Source organism: Pistacia vera, unplaced genomic scaffold (genome assembly GCF_008641045.1).
Source record: "Pistacia vera cultivar Batoury unplaced genomic scaffold, PisVer_v2 Contig400, whole genome shotgun sequence".
Taxonomy (NCBI): Eukaryota; Viridiplantae; Streptophyta; class Magnoliopsida; order Sapindales; family Anacardiaceae; genus Pistacia; species Pistacia vera.
Window position 1 is genome coordinate 1,224,630 of NW_022196225.1, and position 19,001 is coordinate 1,243,630.

At 37.0% G+C, this 19,001-nt stretch overlaps 5 protein-coding genes across 6 annotated transcripts; 3 read left to right on the top strand and 2 right to left on the bottom strand.

Annotated features, from left to right (window-relative positions):
* The first annotated feature begins 48 nt into the window (after positions 1–48).
* Positions 49–1,685, top strand: LOC116141800 (SKP1-like protein 1B). Its single transcript, XM_031427279.1, has 2 exons — positions 49–464; positions 1,306–1,685. Exons 1-2 carry the CDS (start codon positions 165–167, stop codon positions 1,477–1,479), a joined length of 474 nt encoding a protein of 157 aa, XP_031283139.1. The 5' UTR covers positions 49–164; the 3' UTR covers positions 1,480–1,685.
* Positions 1,686–1,824: 139 nt separating this feature from the next.
* Positions 1,825–5,478, bottom strand: LOC116141799 (CO(2)-response secreted protease-like). 2 transcript variants are annotated; one of them, XM_031427278.1, is made up of 9 exons: positions 5,241–5,478; positions 4,463–4,719; positions 4,235–4,346; positions 3,620–4,142; positions 3,444–3,544; positions 3,116–3,358; positions 2,912–3,026; positions 2,751–2,823; positions 1,825–2,527 (listed from the first exon to the last, which is right to left on the bottom strand). In XM_031427278.1, exons 1-9 carry the CDS (start codon positions 5,423–5,425, stop codon positions 1,941–1,943), a joined length of 2,196 nt encoding a protein of 731 aa, XP_031283138.1. In that variant the 5' UTR covers positions 5,426–5,478; the 3' UTR covers positions 1,825–1,940. The 2 variants fall into 2 exon arrangements, with proteins under 2 accessions (XP_031283138.1, XP_031283136.1); XM_031427276.1 differs by having other exon boundaries at positions 2,613–2,823.
* Positions 5,479–7,413: 1,935 nt separating this feature from the next.
* LOC116141801 (SKP1-like protein 1B) lies at positions 7,414–8,912 on the top strand. The gene is made up of 2 exons (XM_031427280.1): positions 7,414–7,753; positions 8,595–8,912. The coding sequence occupies exons 1-2, from the start codon at positions 7,454–7,456 to the stop codon at positions 8,766–8,768; spliced, it is 474 nt and encodes a 157-aa protein (XP_031283140.1). The 5' UTR covers positions 7,414–7,453; the 3' UTR covers positions 8,769–8,912.
* Positions 8,913–9,155: 243 nt separating this feature from the next.
* Positions 9,156–12,772, bottom strand: LOC116141802 (CO(2)-response secreted protease-like). The gene is made up of 9 exons (XM_031427281.1): positions 12,535–12,772; positions 11,757–12,013; positions 11,529–11,640; positions 10,914–11,436; positions 10,738–10,838; positions 10,410–10,652; positions 10,206–10,320; positions 9,907–10,117; positions 9,156–9,821 (listed from the first exon to the last, which is right to left on the bottom strand). Exons 1-9 carry the CDS (start codon positions 12,717–12,719, stop codon positions 9,235–9,237), a joined length of 2,334 nt encoding a protein of 777 aa, XP_031283141.1. The 5' UTR covers positions 12,720–12,772; the 3' UTR covers positions 9,156–9,234.
* Positions 12,773–17,423: 4,651 nt separating this feature from the next.
* LOC116141835 lies at positions 17,424–18,326 on the top strand. Its single transcript, XM_031427307.1, has 2 exons — positions 17,424–17,850; positions 18,124–18,326. The coding sequence occupies exons 1-2, from the start codon at positions 17,424–17,426 to the stop codon at positions 18,324–18,326; spliced, it is 630 nt and encodes a 209-aa protein (XP_031283167.1).
* The last annotated feature ends 675 nt before the right edge of the window (positions 18,327–19,001 follow it).

Consider the following 19,001-nt stretch of genomic DNA (forward strand, 5'->3'; position numbering starts at 1 on the left):
CAACCCGGAGACAGACACCTTGATTACTCTCTCTTATCTTTATCTATATATACACTATTTATTTTATTTTAAAGATTACTATTTCAGTTTGAAATCGTGGGGGAGATATCTATTTAGGGTTTCTGATATATTGGATCCATCGGTTGATTGATCAATACGAAAGAATGTCAACGAGCAAGAAAATTACTCTGAAAAGCTCCGATGGTGAGGCGTTCGAGGTAGATGAAGTGGTGGCTTTGGAATCGCAGACGATAAAGCATATGATAGAGGACGATTGCGCCGACAACGGAATTCCTCTTCCTAATGTAACCAGCAAGATCCTCTCCAAGGTCATCGAGTACTGCAAGAAGCACGTTGAGGCTACCAAGGCCGACGATCGTGCAGCCGGCGTCGACGAAGAACTCAAGGCCTGGGATGCCGAGTTCGTCAAAGTCGATCAGGCTACCCTTTTCGATCTCATCCTCGTTAGACTTCTTTCTCCCTTCCTTTTTATTTAATTGATTCTTTGTAATTGATTATTCGGGTTTGTCGATTGCTTCGACTTTTAATCAAAATCGATTGGATTTAACCTAAATATAAATTCCTCTAATTGTTAAATCAGAACGAAGATTTGCTTGGGAAAGATTTTTAATTAGGTATTTCTGGTGCTTGGGGAACATTTTAATTAGGTATTCCTTTGAGTGGGAAATTATTTAATTAGGTATTCCTGTTGTTGGGAAAGTTTTTAATTAGGTATTCTTCTGGTTGGGAAAGATTTTAATTGGTATTCCTCCTTGGTCAATGGTTTCAAAAGAGGATAAGCTATTGGTTGGAACGTCTATCTCTATGCATTTGTTGTTTAAAAGTTGTGTATTTTTCATGTCCTTGTAATGATATGTGTATGTTTCTCCTTGTCATGATATTAGAATTTGAATTGATGAATTCATGCAAAGTTTGCAAATCCGCTGATTCTTGCTGTGTATATACCATATTAACTTTCTCCGTTGAAGAAGTGTATAAACTTCTTGCACTGTGTTATAAAGAAGTTGTTTTCTTCTCATGTTAATTATTGCGTAACTTCTGCTGCATTTTTTTTTTTTTAACCTAGTCTTTTGTATTCCATTGTAATGACCATATTGACTCTGTGTTGGAGATTCATGTATCATATTTTCAGTTGTTCCTACTTCAACGATAGCGCTTTAACGTTGTTTTGATCTTGAATCTCAACATATAAGGATATAAGGTGCTGCATCTTGAATTGTTTTTATCTATTCCCTATACCATTTTAATGTGCATACTTGTTTGTATTTGTGTTTTGCTTTTTAGGCTGCAAACTATCTCAACATCAAGAGCTTGCTGGACCTGACTTGCCAGACAGTTGCAGACATGATTAAGGGAAAAACTCCAGAGGAGATTCGCAAAACATTCAACATTAAGAATGACTTTACTCCAGAAGAGGAGGAGGAGGTTCGCCGGGAGAATCAGTGGGCTTTTGAGTGAAAATTCTGAAGTGAACAATATGTAATTCTGTCTTTTGTTTTTTTTCTTTGGACATGTGTTTCCTGGAACTTCCTTAGTAAAGTGTTAAACGATTGTTATTTGGCTTCCGTATTGTTCAAACCCCCGTTCTGTTTCCCTATTGTGGTGTCCTTTTGAATCTTGTTATTTATGTTAATATAGTATATATATTCCACCAACCTTTTTTCTTTCCCTCTCTTTTACCCGTTCAAGGTTATGTTTAGCTATTACTTTTACATAAATGACGTGTATGTAGCATTTCTTTTGCCCTCTGTATTAGAGGCTGATGATTATGACGCTAGGTGTGCAGACATTGTTAATGTGGTATGTATCGACAGGTACAATTGGAATATTAGGTTTCTGGAATTATATTGAAGATTTATTCACAACTTATATTTGCTTTTAAATCTTCCCTTGAAACTTATGAGATACATTGTTTTTTTTTAATGAGTGACAACGGTCCTGCTGTTCTCACTGCTAACTGCAAATGGGCTCCGAACTTTGTATTTTCCATTAGACCATGTGATTGATCCAAATAAATCTTCCTTCAGCGATGATAGGATAGAAGAGAAAGTCACTTGGTAACTCAACTGTTGTCCACTCTTCGTAAATTGCAGTTTGTCTGGGATCACCTTCACATTTAGTCCTTGAGGTGCATCAACAGTTACAGCATAGATTTTTTCATTAGCTCCTGCAACGTTTGTGAGAGTCCTACTTACAGTTCTTCCCTCTTTCCCTTTGAAACTTGAGATTGCTATTGATGGATGGTTGATAGTTGATATAAGATCCATACTTGACTCCTTGGGACAGGTGAAATCTTCTGGAACAGATTTTGCGATGCTTTTGATTTTTGATACATTATAACCGTAGTAACACAGAAAATTCAAGTAGTCAACCTCAGTGGTCTCGTAAATCAGCCCTGGTTGTAGTGGTGCGGTTGTACCGATTTCTCCTGCACCAATATCATAAGGTGTTGCTATTGATCCTGAATCTGTAGTTATTGGGGCCTTCAAATTGTTTAGTTGAATTGCTGCAAAAACCAACAGAATGTTACAGATGAGTCGAAATTCAAGCTTCATTATATGCATGTGGTTGTTAGACTTAGATCTCTTCACCCGTAGTCATGATAGCTGATTTGATTGCAGAGGGGCTCCATGTCGGATTCTGAGATTTAACGGTTGCAGCAATTCCAGATACGTGCGGGCATGACATTGAAGTTCCTGAGATCATATTGAATTCAGGGGGTTCTTTACCTTTTGGAGCGGCGGTTGTATCATTCCCCATCCAAGCTGCAAGTATGTTAACTCCTGGTGCTGCAATATCAGGCTGCATGAAATGACGATAGCTGGTTAATAAATCTGTGTGGAAGGATTATTCAGTTCCATATAGTAATCCAGACAGAATGAAGCTTTACCTTGATAATGTTCCTGGTCATGAATGAAGGACCTCTAGCTGAGAAGTATGCTATGACAGGCGCCGGCTTATATTCTGTCACTGATACAGTGGGTAAAATTGTTGCCACTGGATCTCTGCAGAAAGTTCAAAATTCACCACAGATAAGCATCTTCGAAGATTAAAAGATCTAGCAACTGATACAAACTAATCGACAATTTATCACCTGGTTGAGTTGATATAGGAAATGATCTGTTCCTTGTCCTTCGAACTGATCACAGTAACGGGCGATACTCCAAAAGTGGTCACCACTACACTTGATTCGTCATCAACCACAATTGCACCAACACCTCCAAGAGTCTGCACCTGGTCCATTTTACCTTCTATAGAATTCATCCCATTATCATTGTCACAAAGAACAATCTTCCCTTTTACCAGAGTTTCATTCAATGTTGTTGCACCACAATTTCTGAATTGCACAAGTTTTATAAGCATGAAAATGTGATATGCTTACAATAGAAATAAATTAAATGTTTCTAAATCCATTCATATACCTAGCTTCAGTTTCGTCTGCGTCCATTTTCTTGGCTGACTTAGCATAAATCAGTGGGTATACAGGAGACTTTTTGAGATCAGAAAAATTTATGCCTCCACCCTGTAAGTAAAATCAAGAAGTTATTATTTTATGATTAAAAAAAATTAACCTCAAATTTTAATTGAACATCAATACCTTAATAACTTTGTTTCCACCCAACACAATATCAGACTCAAAAACTCTGTCAATTGTTGAAGCAGCAACAGTCAAAATCCAGGGTGCAACGTTGACAACTGATGCACTAGTAGGCCCATCATTCCCTGCGGAGCAGACCACGGTGATCCCATGCTGCACCGCATGGAATGCTCCTAATGCGATCGGATCATTGGTAAAATCAAGATAAACTCCTGCCCGGGCACCAATTGATAAGGAAAGAACATCCACACCGTCCGCAATTGCATCATCAAATGCTGCTAGTATATTAGATCCAGTGCATCCATAATCAGGAGAACATACCCTATATACAGCAATCCTTGAGGCAGGTGAGCCACCTTTGGCGGAACCTGCAGCAAGGCCATAGTAAGAAGCATTTACAACTCGTCCAGCTGCAGTTGAAGCCACATGGGTGCCGTGGCCATAAGTGTCTCTTGGTGCTTTTGTGTGGAACGCCGCCCCTGGATCGTCTTCTATTTCGTAAGCTCTTGCTCCAATTATCTTTCTGTTACAAGCCAAATATTGGTGAGTAAAATAAGTCCATAAATGATGATACTGTAACGACATCATATGTAAAGCTAATATTTTGTGTTTTACTTATTGCACTTGAAGGATTTGTCATCGTCTCCGACCGCACAGGTTCCATTCCAACGTGTTGGAATTGGACCCATATCTTTGTCATTGAAACTCTCTGACTCCGGCCAGATTCCTATCGTTCCATGTATAATATTAAATTTGAATCAAGCTTTTTTGGAAAAAAACAATAATAATAATAATAAAGGTAATTAATACTGCAATGTAATTCTTGTATGTAGGTTTACTCACCTGTATCTAGAATGCCAATAACAGTATCTGATCCCTGAGACGGGGACTCGGAGTCAGTTGGGTTGAAGTCGATCAAGAGATCATCTTGGTACTTCAAGAAGTCCCATGAACGAGTTGTGTGGAGTTGTAATACGGGATCGGGAAACACAGACACAACTCCTGCTTTTTTAGAAAGTGCATGGGCCTCTTCTGATGACAAACGAGCTGCGAACCCAGAGAAGCCATGTCCATAACTGTATAGCAGAGCGTTTTGTTTCCTGTAACAAATAAAGTTTCAACTTAATATCAACCCATAATTGACCCAATCTTCATTTAGAGTTGTATTAATAGTAGCCAGTAGGCTCAACTATATTAACAGGGAAGCACAGATACATACAGGCGACAACAGAAGCTACAAAATTCTGAGGCATATGCATGCATTCTTAGGAGACAAGAAACTAATTAATAAGAAGCAAAGTCTATCTTCGTTTGATTTCAACTTATTTGGAAATTTTTCTGATACATAAAAGGAGCAGTTTCATAAATGTTTCTTGAATCATGCAGAGGTGGGGTCCCAGGGGAGTTGAAGAAATTAAAGGTGTGATCTCATTAAGATAGGATTCTTCGTTATACATAATCATTGCATGCTAATGTGATTGACTACCAAAGCAGCTAAGTAGTTCCTTAATTAGTGCACATGGCATGGCATTAGTTGTCTCTACAGGAAAACTACTTATTAACGTTATGAATTGACAATTAATAAGAAACAAACAGTGAAAATTTCAAAGAGTAGACTCACCGTTTTGACACAGAGGCCAGTAGCTGAGCATGCTCGTGCCTTAACGAACCACTTGGCGAAGCCACTGCTCCCATATACACGATATAAACCCCATTATTCTTGGTTTGATCTGCTCTCGTAACAACAAAGAACGAGAAAAGCAAGACACAGAATACTGAAAAAAAAACAATAGTGAGGCCTTTCATGGCTTGAGTTTGCTAACTCTCTAATTCTGCAATGGCTCTAATGAAGAAAAACTTCCAGCAAAGCTAGTGGTATAAATAGCGATATGATGGTAAGTTGTGTGTAAACTGTTCACAGCTCTAAATCCGATAAGATTCACCTAAAGTGCGATGCTGCTTATCTAATGCGCCCATTTACAGGTGGGTAAGGTCAATGGTGGTGGTGGAGCGTGAAAGAAAGTGGAGGGTGGAGTTATCTCAATATATAATCATGCAACCACTACGAGAACTCTTATCAAAATCTCTGAGTTTAGTTAAAAATTTCGTAATTGAACTACCCATGCCATTTTGGTGGAAACCTTGCTCCAATCTCTACCTAGCTAGGAGGAATATTAGATTATCACTGTAAGCTTTTCTTACAGATATAAAGTGAAAGTATGCAACACTGATCATGTCCATTTGATTACTTTATTAAATATAAATTTCAACTTTCAGGTGTTGAAGTCTACAGTCTATGCCTGTTGTTGGGTTGGTGGTACTAATGAGAATGAGTGTTTTCAATTTAATAAATTGAGCAAATAATTAGACCCCACAAGATTGCCGATCTGCTTTTGATTTTTGATACATTATAACCGTAGTAACACAGAAAAATCAAGTAGTCAACCTCAGTGGTCTCGTAAATCAGCCCTGGTTGTAGTGGTGCGGTTGTACCGATTTCTCCTGCACCAATATCATAAGGTGTTGCTATGATCCTGAATCTGTAGTATTGGGGCCTTCAAATTGTTATTTGAATTGCTGCAAAAAACCAACAGAATGTGACAGAGAGTCGAATTCAAGCTTCATTATATGCATGTGGTTGTTAGACTTAGATCTCTTCACCGTAGTCATGATAGCTGATTTGATTGCAGAGGGGCTCATGTCGGATTCTGAGATTTAAGGTTGCAGCAATTCCAGATACGTGCGGGCATGACATTGAAGTTCCTGGATCATATTGAATTCGGGGGTTCTTTACCTTTGGAGCGGGCGGTTGTTCATTCCCATCCAAGCTGCAAGTATGTTAACTCCTGGTGCTGCAATATCAGGCTGCATGAAATGACGATAGCTGTAATAAATCTGTGTGGAAGGATTATTCAGTCCATATAGTAATCCAGACAGAAGAAGCTTTACCTTGATAAGTTCTGGTCATGAATGAGGACCTCTAGCTGAGAAGTATGCTATGACAGGCGCCGGCTTATATTCTGTCACTGATACAGTGGGTAAAATTGTTGCTACTGGACTCTGCAGAAAGTTCAAAATTCACCACAGATAAGCATCTTAAGATTAAAGATCTAGCAATGATACAAACTAATCGAATATTATCACCTGGTTGAGTTGTATAGGAAATGATCTGTTCCTTGTCCTTCGAACTGATCACAGTAACGGGCGATACCAAAAGTGGTAACCACTACATTGATTCGTCATCAACCACAATTGCACCAACACCTCAAGAGTCTGCACTGGTCCATTTTACCTTCTATTGAATTCATCCATTATCATGTCACAAAGAACACTTCCCTTTTACCAGAGTTTCATTCAATGTTGTTGCACCACAATTTTGAATTGCACAAGTTTTATAAGCATGAAAATGTGATATGCTTAATAGAAATAAATTAAATGTTCTAAATCCATTCATTACCCAGTTCAGTTTCGTCTGCGTCCATTTCTTGGCTGACTTAGCATAAATCAGTGTTTTTAATAAAGTTGCTTTATATTCCTTTTGGCCCAAAAAGCTGTTAGCAATTATAAGCCCATCAAAAAGGGCAAAATAGTATTTCCATCCAAGAATACATACGTGGCAAAATCAACCCCGTTGATTAAATCATCCATTGATTATCACTTTGTTCTTGTCCAACCCGGAGACAGACACCTTGATTACTCTCTCTTATCTTTATCTATATATACACTATTTATTTTATTTTAAAGATTACTATTTCAGTTTGAAATCGTGGGGGAGATAACTATTTAGGGTTTCTGATATATTGGATCCATCGGTTGATTGATCAATACGAAAGAATGTCAACGAGCAAGAAAATTACTCTGAAAAGCTCCGATGGTGAGGCGTTCGAGGTAGATGAAGTGGTGGCTTTGGAATCGCAGACGATAAAGCATATGATAGAGGACGATTGCGCCGACAACGGAATTCCTCTTCCTAATGTAACCAGCAAGATCCTCTCCAAGGTCATCGAGTACTGCAAGAAGCACGTTGAGGCTACCAAGGCCGACGATCGTGCAGCCGGCGTCGACGAAGAACTCAAGGCCTGGGATGCCGAGTTCGTCAAAGTCGATCAGGCTACCCTTTTCGATCTCATCCTCGTTAGACTTCTTTCTCCCTTCCTTTTTATTTAATTGATTCTTTGTAATTGATTATTCGGGTTTGTCGATTGCTTCGACTTTTAATCAAAATCGATTGGATTTAACCTAAATATAAATTCCTCTAATTGTTAAATCAGAACGAAGATTTGCTTGGGAAAGATTTTTAATTAGGTATTTCTGGTGCTTGGGGAACATTTTAATTAGGTATTCCTTTGATTGGGAAATTATTTAATTAGGTATTCCTGTTGTTGGGAAAGTTTTTAATTAGGTATTCTTCTGGTTGGGAAAGATTTTAATTGGTATTCCTCCTTGGTCAATGGTTTCAAAAGAGGATAAGCTATTGGTTGTAATGTCTATCTCTATGCATTTGTTGTTTAAAAGTTGTGTATTTTTCATGTCCTTGTAATGATATGTGTATGTTTCTCCTTGTCATGATATTAAAATTTGAATTGATGAATTCATGCAAAGTTTGCAAATCCGCTGATTCTTGCTGTGTATATACCATATTAACTTTCTCCGTTGAAGAAGTGTATAAACTTCTTGCACTGTGTTATAAAGAAGTTGTTTTCTTCTCATGTTAATTATTGCGTAACTTCTGCTGCATTTTTTTTTTTTTAACCTAGTCTTTTGTATTCCATTGTAATGACCATATTGACTCTGTGTTGGAGATTCATGTATCATATTTTCAGTTGTTCCTACTTCAACGATAGCGCTTTAACGTTGTTTTGATCTTGAATCTCAACATATAAGGATATAAGGTGCTGCATCTTGAATTGTTTTTATCTATTCCCTATACCATTTTAATGTGCACACTTGTTTGTATTTGTGTTTTGCTTTTTAGGCTGCAAACTATCTCAACATCAAGAGCTTGCTGGACCTGACTTGCCAGACAGTTGCAGACATGATTAAGGGAAAAACTCCAGAGGAGATTCGCAAAACATTCAACATTAAGAATGACTTTACTCCAGAAGAGGAGGAGGAGGTTCGCCGGGAGAATCAGTGGGCTTTTGAGTGAAAATTCTGAAGTGAACAATATGTAATTCTGTCTTTTGTTTTTTTTTTTTTCTTTGGACATGTGTTTACTGGAACTTCCTTAGTAAAGTGTTAAACGATTGTTATTTGGCTTCCGTATTGTTCCAACCCCCATTCTGTTTTCCTATTGTGGTGTCCTTTTGAATCCTGTTATTTATGTTAATATAGTATATATATTCCACCAACCTTTTTTCTTTCCCTCTCTTTTACCCGTTCAAGGTTATGTTTAGCTATTACTTTTACATAAATGACGTGTATGTAGCATTTCTTTTGCCCTCTGTATTAGAGGCTGATGATTATGACGCTAGGTGTGCAGACATTGTTAATGTGGTATGTATCGACAGGTACAATTGGAATATTGGGTTTCTGGAATTATATTGAAGATTTATTCACAACTTATATTTGCTTTTAAATCTTCCCTTGAAACTTATGAGATACATTGTTTTTTTTTAATGAGTGACAACGGTCCTGCTGTTCTCACTGCTAACTGCAAATGGGCTCCGAACTTTGTATTTTCCATTAGACCATGTGATTGATCCAAATAAATCTTCCTTCAGCGATGATAGGGTAGAAGAGAAAGTCACTTGGTAACTCAACTGTTGTCCGCTCTTCGTAAATGGCAGTTTGTCTGGGATCACCTTCACATTTAGTCCTTGAGGTGCATCAACAGTTACAGCATAGATTTTTTCATTAGCTCCTGCAACGTTTGTGAGAGTCCTACTTACAGTTCTTCCCTCTTTCCCTTTGAAACTTGAGATTGCTATTGATGGATGGTTGATAGTTGATATAAGATCAATACTTGACTCTTTGGGACAGGTGAAATCTTCTGGAACAGATTTTGCGATGCTTTTGATTTTTGATACATTATAACCGTAGTAACACAGAAAATTCAAGTAGTCAACCTCAGTGGTCTCGTAAATCAGCCCTGGTTGTAGTGGTGCGGTTGTACCGATTTCTCCTGCACCAATATCATAAGGTGTTGCTATTGATCCTGAATCTGTAGTTATTGGGGCCTTCAAATTGTTTAGTTGAATTGCTGCAAAAACCAACAGAATGTTACAGATGAGTCGAAATTCAAGCTTCATTATATGCATGTGGTTGTTAGACTTAGATCTCTTCACCTGTAGTCATGATAGCTGATTTGATTGCAGAGGGGCTCCATGTCGGATTCTGAGATTTAACGGTTGCAGCAATTCCAGATACGTGCGGGCATGACATTGAAGTTCCTGAGATCATATTGAATTCAGGGGGTTCTTTACCTTTTGGAGCGGCGGTTGTATCATTCCCCATCCAAGCTGCAAGTATGTTAACTCCTGGTGCTGCAATATCAGGCTGCATGAAATGACGATAGCTGGTTAATAAATCTGTGTGGAAGGATTATTCAGTTCCATATAGTAATCCAGACAGAATGAAGCTTTACCTTGATAATGTTCCTGGTCATGAATGAAGGACCTCTAGCTGAGAAGTATGCTATGACAGGCGCCGGCTTATATTCTGTCACTGATACAGTGGGTAAAATTGTTGCCACTGGATCTCTGCAGAAAGTTCAAAATTCACCACAGATAAGCATCTTCGAAGATTAAAAGATCTAGCAACTGATACAAACTAATCGACAATTTATCACCTGGTTGAGTTGATATAGGAAATGATCTGTTCCTTGTCCTTCGAACTGATCACAGTAACGGGCGATACTCCAAAAGTGGTCACCACTACACTTGATTCGTCATCAACCACAATTGCACCAACACCTCCAAGAGTCTGCACCTGGTCCATTTTACCTTCTATAGAATTCATCCCATTATCATTGTCACAAAGAACAATCTTCCCTTTTACCAGAGTTTCATTCAATGTTGTTGCACCACAATTTCTGAATTGCACAAGTTTTATAAGCATGAAAATGTGATATGCTTACAATAGAAATAAATTAAATGTTTCTAAATCCATTCATATACCTAGCTTCAGTTTCGTCTGCGTCCATTTTCTTGGCTGACTTAGCATAAATCAGTGGGTATACAGGAGACTTTTTGAGATCAGAAAAATTTATGCCTCCACCCTGTAAGTAAAATCAAGAAGTTATTATTTTATGATTAAAAAAAATTAACCTCAAATTTTAATTGAACATCAATACCTTAATAACTTTGTTTCCACCCAACACAATATCAGACTCAAAAACTCTGTCAATTGTTGAAGCAGCAACAGTCAAAATCCAGGGTGCAACGTTGACAACTGATGCACTAGTAGGCCCATCATTCCCTGCGGAGCAGACCACGGTGATCCCATGCTGCACCGCATGGAATGCTCCTAATGCGATCGGATCATTGGTAAAATCAAGATAAACTCCTGCCCGGGCACCAATTGATAAGGAAAGAACATCCACACCGTCCGCAATTGCATCATCAAATGCTGCTAGTATATTAGATCCAGTGCATCCATAATCAGGAGAACATACCCTATATACAGCAATCCTTGAGGCAGGTGAGCCACCTTTGGCGGAACCTGCAGCAAGGCCATAGTAAGAAGCATTTACAACTCGTCCAGCTGCAGTTGAAGCCACATGGGTGCCGTGGCCATAAGTGTCTCTTGGTGCTTTTGTGTGGAACGCCGCCCCTGGATCGTCTTCTATTTCGTAAGCTCTTGCTCCAATTATCTTTCTGTTACAAGCCAAATATTGGTGAGTAAAATAAGTCCATAAATGATGATACTGTAACGACATCATATGTAAAGCTAATATTTTGTGTTTTACTTATTGCACTTGAAGGATTTGTCATCGTCTCCGACCGCACAGGTTCCATTCCAACGTGTTGGAATTGGACCCATATCTTTGTCATTGAAACTCTCTGACTCCGGCCAGATTCCTATCGTTCCATGTATAATATTAAATTTGAATCAAGCTTTTTTGGAAAAAAACAATAATAATAATAATAAAGGTAATTAATACTGCAATGTAATTCTTGTATGTAGGTTTACTCACCTGTATCTAGAATGCCAATAACAGTATCTGATCCCTGAGACGGGGACTCGGAGTCAGTTGGGTTGAAGTCGATCAAGAGATCATCTTGGTACTTCAAGAAGTCCCATGAACGAGTTGTGTGGAGTTGTAATACGGGATCGGGAAACACAGACACAACTCCTGCTTTTTTAGAAAGTGCATGGGCCTCTTCTGATGACAAACGAGCTGCGAACCCAGAGAAGCCATGTCCATAACTGTATAGCAGAGCGTTTTGTTTCCTGTAACAAATAAAGTTTCAACTTAATATCAACCCATAATTGACCCAATCTTCATTTAGAGTTGTATTAATAGTAGCCAGTAGGCTCAACTATATTAACAGGGAAGCACAGATACATACAGGCGACAACAGAAGCTACAAAATTCTGAGGCATATGCATGCATTCTTAGGAGACAAGAAACTAATTAATAAGAAGCAAAGTCTATCTTCGTTTGATTTCAACTTATTTGGAAATTTTTCTGATACATAAAAGGAGCAGTTTCATAAATGTTTCTTGAATCATGCAGAGGTGGGGTCCCAGGGGAGTTGAAGAAATTAAAGGTGTGATCTCATTAAGATAGGATTCTTCGTTATACATAATCATTGCATGCTAATGTGATTGACTACCAAAGCAGCTAAGTAGTTCCTTAATTAGTGCACATGGCATGGCATTAGTTGTCTCTACAGGAAAACTACTTATTAACGTTATGAATTGACAATTAATAAGAAACAAACAGTGAAAATTTCAAAGAGTAGACTCACCGTTTTGACACAGAGGCCAGTAGCTGAGCATGCTCGTGCCTTAACGAACCACTTGGCGAAGCCACTGCTCCCATATACACGATATAAACCCCATTATTCTTGGTTTGATCTGCTCTCGTAACAACAAAGAACGAGAAAAGCAAGACACAGAATACTGAAAAAAAAACAATAGTGAGGCCTTTCATGGCTTGAGTTTGCTAACTCTCTAATTCTGCAATGGCTCTAATGAAGAAAAACTTCCAGCAAAGCTAGTGGTATAAATAGCGATATGATGGTAAGTTGTGTGTAAACTGTTCACAGCTCTAAATCCGATAAGATTCACCTAAAGTGCGATGCTGCTTATCTAATGCGCCCATTTACAGGTGGGTAAGGTCAATGGTGGTGGTGGAGCGTGAAAGAAAGTGGAGGGTGGAGTTATCTCAATATATAATCATGCAACCACTACGAGAACTCTTATCAAAATCTCTGAGTTTAGTTAAAAATTTCGTAATTGAACTACCCATGCCATTTTGGTGGAAACCTTGCTCCAATCTCTACCTAGCTAGGAGGAATATTAGATTATCACTGTAAGCTTTTCTTACAGATATAAAGTGAAAGTATGCAACACTGATCATGTCCATTTGATTACTTTATTAAATATAAATTTCAACTTTCAGGTGTTGAAGTCTACAGTCTATGCCTGTTGTTGGGTTGGTGGTACTAATGAGAATGAGTGTTTTCATTTTAATAAATTGAGCAAATAATTAGACCCCACAAGAATCCTCTGGGCAAACAAATTTTCCAATATGAAGGTAAGCCTTGGGGGACGGTATCATCTTGATGGTGCTTTTCAGAATCACACACTTAAATTCCTGAGAGAAGAGAGTGGACTGAGACTGATTTAATTACGTGTGGAAATGATATCTTCCAACTTCAAAGGCACGCTCAGTACTATATTTCATCATTTTATTTTTTGGTTTGATGAATGACAGTAAACTGGGTTCCGAATCAAGCAACACGACAATGTAGAAAGTGGCCACTGACTCACTACTAAAGTACTAATAATGTTCTTTGACCTTAGCATTTTAATCGACTAAAGACATTTTTCCACCCAAATTTTGGTGAATATCATTTCTCACCCGAACTTTGAAAAAAACATATTTCCACCCATTTTTTTTAACGGCAAAAAGATATTCTCATCAGTTCACACAATATATATTATAGAATTAATGTTATTTACAGTTTTACACCTCTAATTACAAACACATAAAATCACTTTCACCAATTTGAAAATTAGCCATTTAAACCCCCTATCTTCAACTCATATAATTACAATGAAGGTTTCACTTTTAAAGTACTTGTGTTTCTATAAAAATTTAAAATTATATCTATTATTTTTAAAACTCATAATAATATCTGTTAATTAAATATTTATAAAACCACAAAAAAAAAATTTCATTGAAATTGTATATGTTTTATGAAATTATATAATAACATAGTTTCTGAACAAAACTGAAAAATTGTTAAAAAAAAAAATCTGAAAATACAAAATTGTGAAAATTTTAAAAAAAGAAAGTTACAAAAACAAAAAAAAATCAGTTGGTTGGAATCGCACCCAATGATTCTAACTCAATCGCAACCGGCCTAGTGCGATTTGGCTTGAGTCGCATTCGGCTCGGTCCAACTACTTTTTTTATTCAAATTTTTATTTTTTTTCAAATTTTTTTTTTTTTTTATTTAACAACTAACTTTCTTTTTTTTTTAAAAAAAATAATTTATTAACCCTAACTTTAATATATATCAAACCAGGGGTGAAAAATAAATTTAATAAAGTTTGGTTGGGGAAATGTTTATAAAATCAAGTAGTAAAGGGTATTATAATCTTCTTACAACTTTACCCTTATCAGGCAACAGATTCCATTAACGGAGATTAAAAATGGATAGAAAAATGTGTTTTTCAAAGTTCGTGGGTGGGACAGTATCCTTTGGTCAAACTTCGGGTGGAAAAGTGCCGTTCAGGCAATAAGAATCCCACGTCTAGTTCCATTTTTCCGAATCAAGTCAGTCATTGATTTTTCCCGCAGATGAGTGCGCCACTAATTTCTTTGCTTCGTCAGGGTATGAGAATAAGTCAAAAGTGGAATCCACATCCTTCAACAACCAGTACCATCATTTTTCATGTGGCCATTCTTTCTTTCAGAATATCCCAACATTTCGAAAGAATTTCAGATGGCCCAAAAACCAAAAACAAAAGAAAAAAAAAGCCTGGCCTGATAATAAAATGGATTCATTTTTATTGCAAATAAGCAATTCATTTCTCAAGTCATCAATTTAGAGACGGGCCTTTACCCATTAGAACATTATGGTTGGACCACCATTGACATTGAATTTAAGAATAGGTGTGGTGGAGATTATTCTGGGAGTAGCCCCACCTCTACAAGTAATCGATCAAATTCAACGACAAAAATATCTCACAAATAACTTCCGCAGCTTATTTTTGAATAATGGCGTGGATACAGAAACCTAAAAGTTGTGTAAGCAGAGAGAAGTTATTAGCTACACTCCAAGGAAATATAGGCCAGCACCTGTCGGTAACATTTGGCAAGGGAAGATTTGTCAATGAATGATCTGTCATATTTAATTCTTGATAGTCAAAGTTAGCTGTAAAAGACTTACATTAACTACATGAAGAAGAAAGCAACATACGTAAGTAGCGGAGAGTTGGTGAGGTTTATAGATATACAAAAACGATCACGATCGATAACTATCAAAATGTATATACTTCTGTCATCTAATATTGTCGATTTTTGTAGGTCTGAAAATAAATTTAATGGTGGATAATACGACACCACACAAACAAGTCTTGTACAACCTGAAACCAAGAAATTACGCTTGTTATGAGGAATAGCCGGGAAGGTTTTGCTTGTAGACTGGTGAAAACTTCTTATGAGCTGCTTGAAATATGATTATATCCTATAAACCCTACTTTTCTAGTAGCTCCAAGTTCAAGTATTTCTATGAACTACGATTACCATATATGGAACTTTCCTTATAGAAGGCTAGCAAAAATATTACCGAATTTTTTTTTTAACACAAATTAAGCAACCAGCTCCAAGTATCTTTGCAAAGCTCTGACTTGACTTCATATCCAGCTACTTGTAGTTTTCTGACCTGAGCCTCAGGTTTCTAAGCGCATAAAAACAACTTTTGTGTGTAATACTGATACCAACTAATAACCTGAGCGTCAGGTTTGTGATGACATAAGCCCTGATAAAAATGTTTTAACAAATTAGGTGTATTTCTTTAAAATAAACGTTGTACTTATATGGTAAAATAATCTTTGTTGCTTTGAGCAACAACCTTAAAGAACCGTCTTGTTTTACATTACTTAATAAACGATGGTTATGAACTTTTAACCATCTATGCCTTTACAAATAAGAATAAGCAAAACTTCTATTTCAAAAGGGTAACTATTTGCACAATATGATAATTTTTTTCTAATTTTATGCACCCAAAGTGTTGGATGTGAGACATTTTCCTAATTGGGCATGTCTATTATCAAAAGGTTATGTACCTCCAAAAGGTCATGTACCTTCAAAAGGTTATGCTCGTATCTCAAAGAGTTTTCTAAAAGGTACTTTCTCTTTAAAATGTACCAAAAATCCTATATAATAAATAGTCTGCTCTAAAAGGTACCAACAATCCTTCTCTCTCTAGTTTGCTTCAGTTTTGTGCATAACACAAGCAAATTCTTCATTGTGTCATAAAGAAATTCGCTGATCATATTTGCACTATAAAGAGGTGAAATTTTATCTAGGAAAGTGGCATTAATACACGCCTTGAAGTTGGTAGTCAATGGGTGCGTTTGGCTCCCTATTTTTATCCATATTCCCAATCATATTCTCCAAATAATGTTTGGCACACTATTCCAAAAATATTACCCTATTTTTTTAATTACTTTTAGACCCCATAAGGTTATTAATTTCACTAAATGCCTCCTAATTTTTTTTTTAAAAAATTAACAAAAACCCCCCCATCAACCCAACTTGTCAGATTCCGGCAACCACCGCCGGTGATAGCCGAAATCTATACAACGGCCTAAATTCCGATCATAAATGGCCGGAATTACACCGATCTGGCCGTCAGCGACGGCCAAAGAAATGGCCGTCGTTTTGGCCTTTCCTACCGTCGACGGCCATAACAGGCCATAGATCTGGCCGGAAAAGGCCATAATGATGCGTTACGGCACAGATCCGATCGGTTTGTGCCGTAACGAAATTTTCTGGCCAGATTCCGGCTGTGGCGGCCGGAATCTGACATTGCAGGTGGTGGGGGTGTTTTTGCCATTTTATATAGTAAGGTCTTTAATTAAATTAGTAAACCTAAGGGCTTTTTCATAAATTTTTCAAATTTACCTCGTAATACTCCCTTATCCAACAATCCAATACTATCCTCAAAATCCTATCCAAAATACTACACCAAACGCACCCAATATCTTGGTTCTAAGAAATTTTATGTTACTTCAATCTTGCAACAAAATGGTTGCACTTCATACCCTGAGGGAGATGACTACTGACTTCGTGAAGTTAGAAAGGTTTGATGGAGGAAATTTCATTCGATGGCAGAGAAATATTCATTTTCTTTTGGTCTCTTTGCAACTAGATTATGTGCTGAAGACTCCAAAACCTAAGGAAACGGAGAATGAAACCATTGCTGAAACAAGGAAACAGAGAATGAAACCGTTGCTGAAACAAGGAAACAATAGAAATTTGAACATCATGATGAAATCAACAGGGGACATGTGCTGAATGCAATGTCAGATGCCTTATTTGACATTTATCAAGGAGTGCTTACTACAATAGGATACTACAAGTAACAAATTTCTTGTCTCTCGTTTTAATTCCTATAAAATGGTAGATAATAGACCTGTTATGGAACAACTTCGTAAAATTGATAGAATTCTAAATCATTTCAAAATGAATAAAATGCATATGGATGAAACCATCATTGTCTCTTCAATAATTGATAAATTACCCCCATCATGGAGAGATTTCAGAAGAAGTCTTAAACATAAAGAGGATGATATATCACTTGATGATTTGACCAAATCTTTGCGTGTGGAAGAAGAATTTCGTTTGCGAGATGAACCAGAGGAACAATCAGTTCCAGATTCCAAAGTTCATACGGTGGAAGAAAAACAAACTTCCAAGTCTACAAATAAGAGGGTTTTCAATAGTCTTGGTGTTGGACATAAAAGCAAGAAGCAAAATGTTTCTTTTGTGGAAAACATGACCACTTCAAGAAAGACTGTCGATTTTGGAAAAAGAAGAAGGAGAAGTACTCTACTAGTGCAAAAAATGAGAACCTAGTAGCAATGATTTATGAGATCAATCTACTAGAGGATAATTCTGCATGATGGGTTGATTTTGGTGCGACAAGACATGTCTGCAAGAACAAGGATTTTTTTCAAATCCATTGATCCAATACAAGATGACATGGTGTTGTTCATGAGAAACTCCTATACTGCCCAAGTCAAGGAAATAGGAAAAGTAGAGTTAGAATTTACATCTGGTAAGAAATTAACATTAACGAATGTGTATTATGTACCAGAGGTTAGAAAGAATCTTGTATTTGGTAGTTTATTGAACAAATTTGGGTTCAAACTTGTATTTGAGGCAAATAATTTTGTTTTGTCCAAAGGGGGCATGTTTGTTGGGAAGGGTTACTTGTGTGATGGCATATTCAAACTCAATATTGCCAATGACAATAATAAAGTTGTTTCTACTTATATTGTTGAGTCTGGATTTTTATAGCATTATAGACTTGGACATTTGAATTTTAAAAGATTGCATGGCATGGTTAGATTAGATCTATAGATTAAAAGAAAAAAGTCTTAAGTAGGTACACCAGTAATGCAAGTAATTTACACTAGCATGGTGTTAAAAGATTACTAAGCTACCATTAGGGCCAAAACCAATAGCACCAATTTATATACATTATGACAATGAAGCTACATTATCAAGAACTTATAACCATGTATATAATGGAAAGTCAAGACACATTGGACTTAGACATAGCTATTTAAGAGATTTAATCTCAAATGGAGTAATCACAATTAACTATGTCAAGTCAAGTCTAAATCTAGCTGATCCTTTAACAAAGGGATTAGCGAGAGACTTGATAAATAAAACATTAAAAGGGATGGATCTGAAACCTATTGAATATAACCACCAATAATGGAAACTCAACTTAACGCTTGATATAACATCAAGTCTTGATTTCAGTCAGTCAAAGTACATTATTAGAGTGGTTAGAAGTACTATAAATTTTCTCTAACATCCAAAAGCAAAAAATAGTTCTTTGGTTCTCATAGTCTTAAAAGGAAGGTTAAGAGTTACTCTTAATAGACCTATTAATGGTTTTTCATCGAAGTGCTAAAATAGAGGGGGGCACTTTTGATAGAGTCTACCTATGTGAGAGTGAAGTGG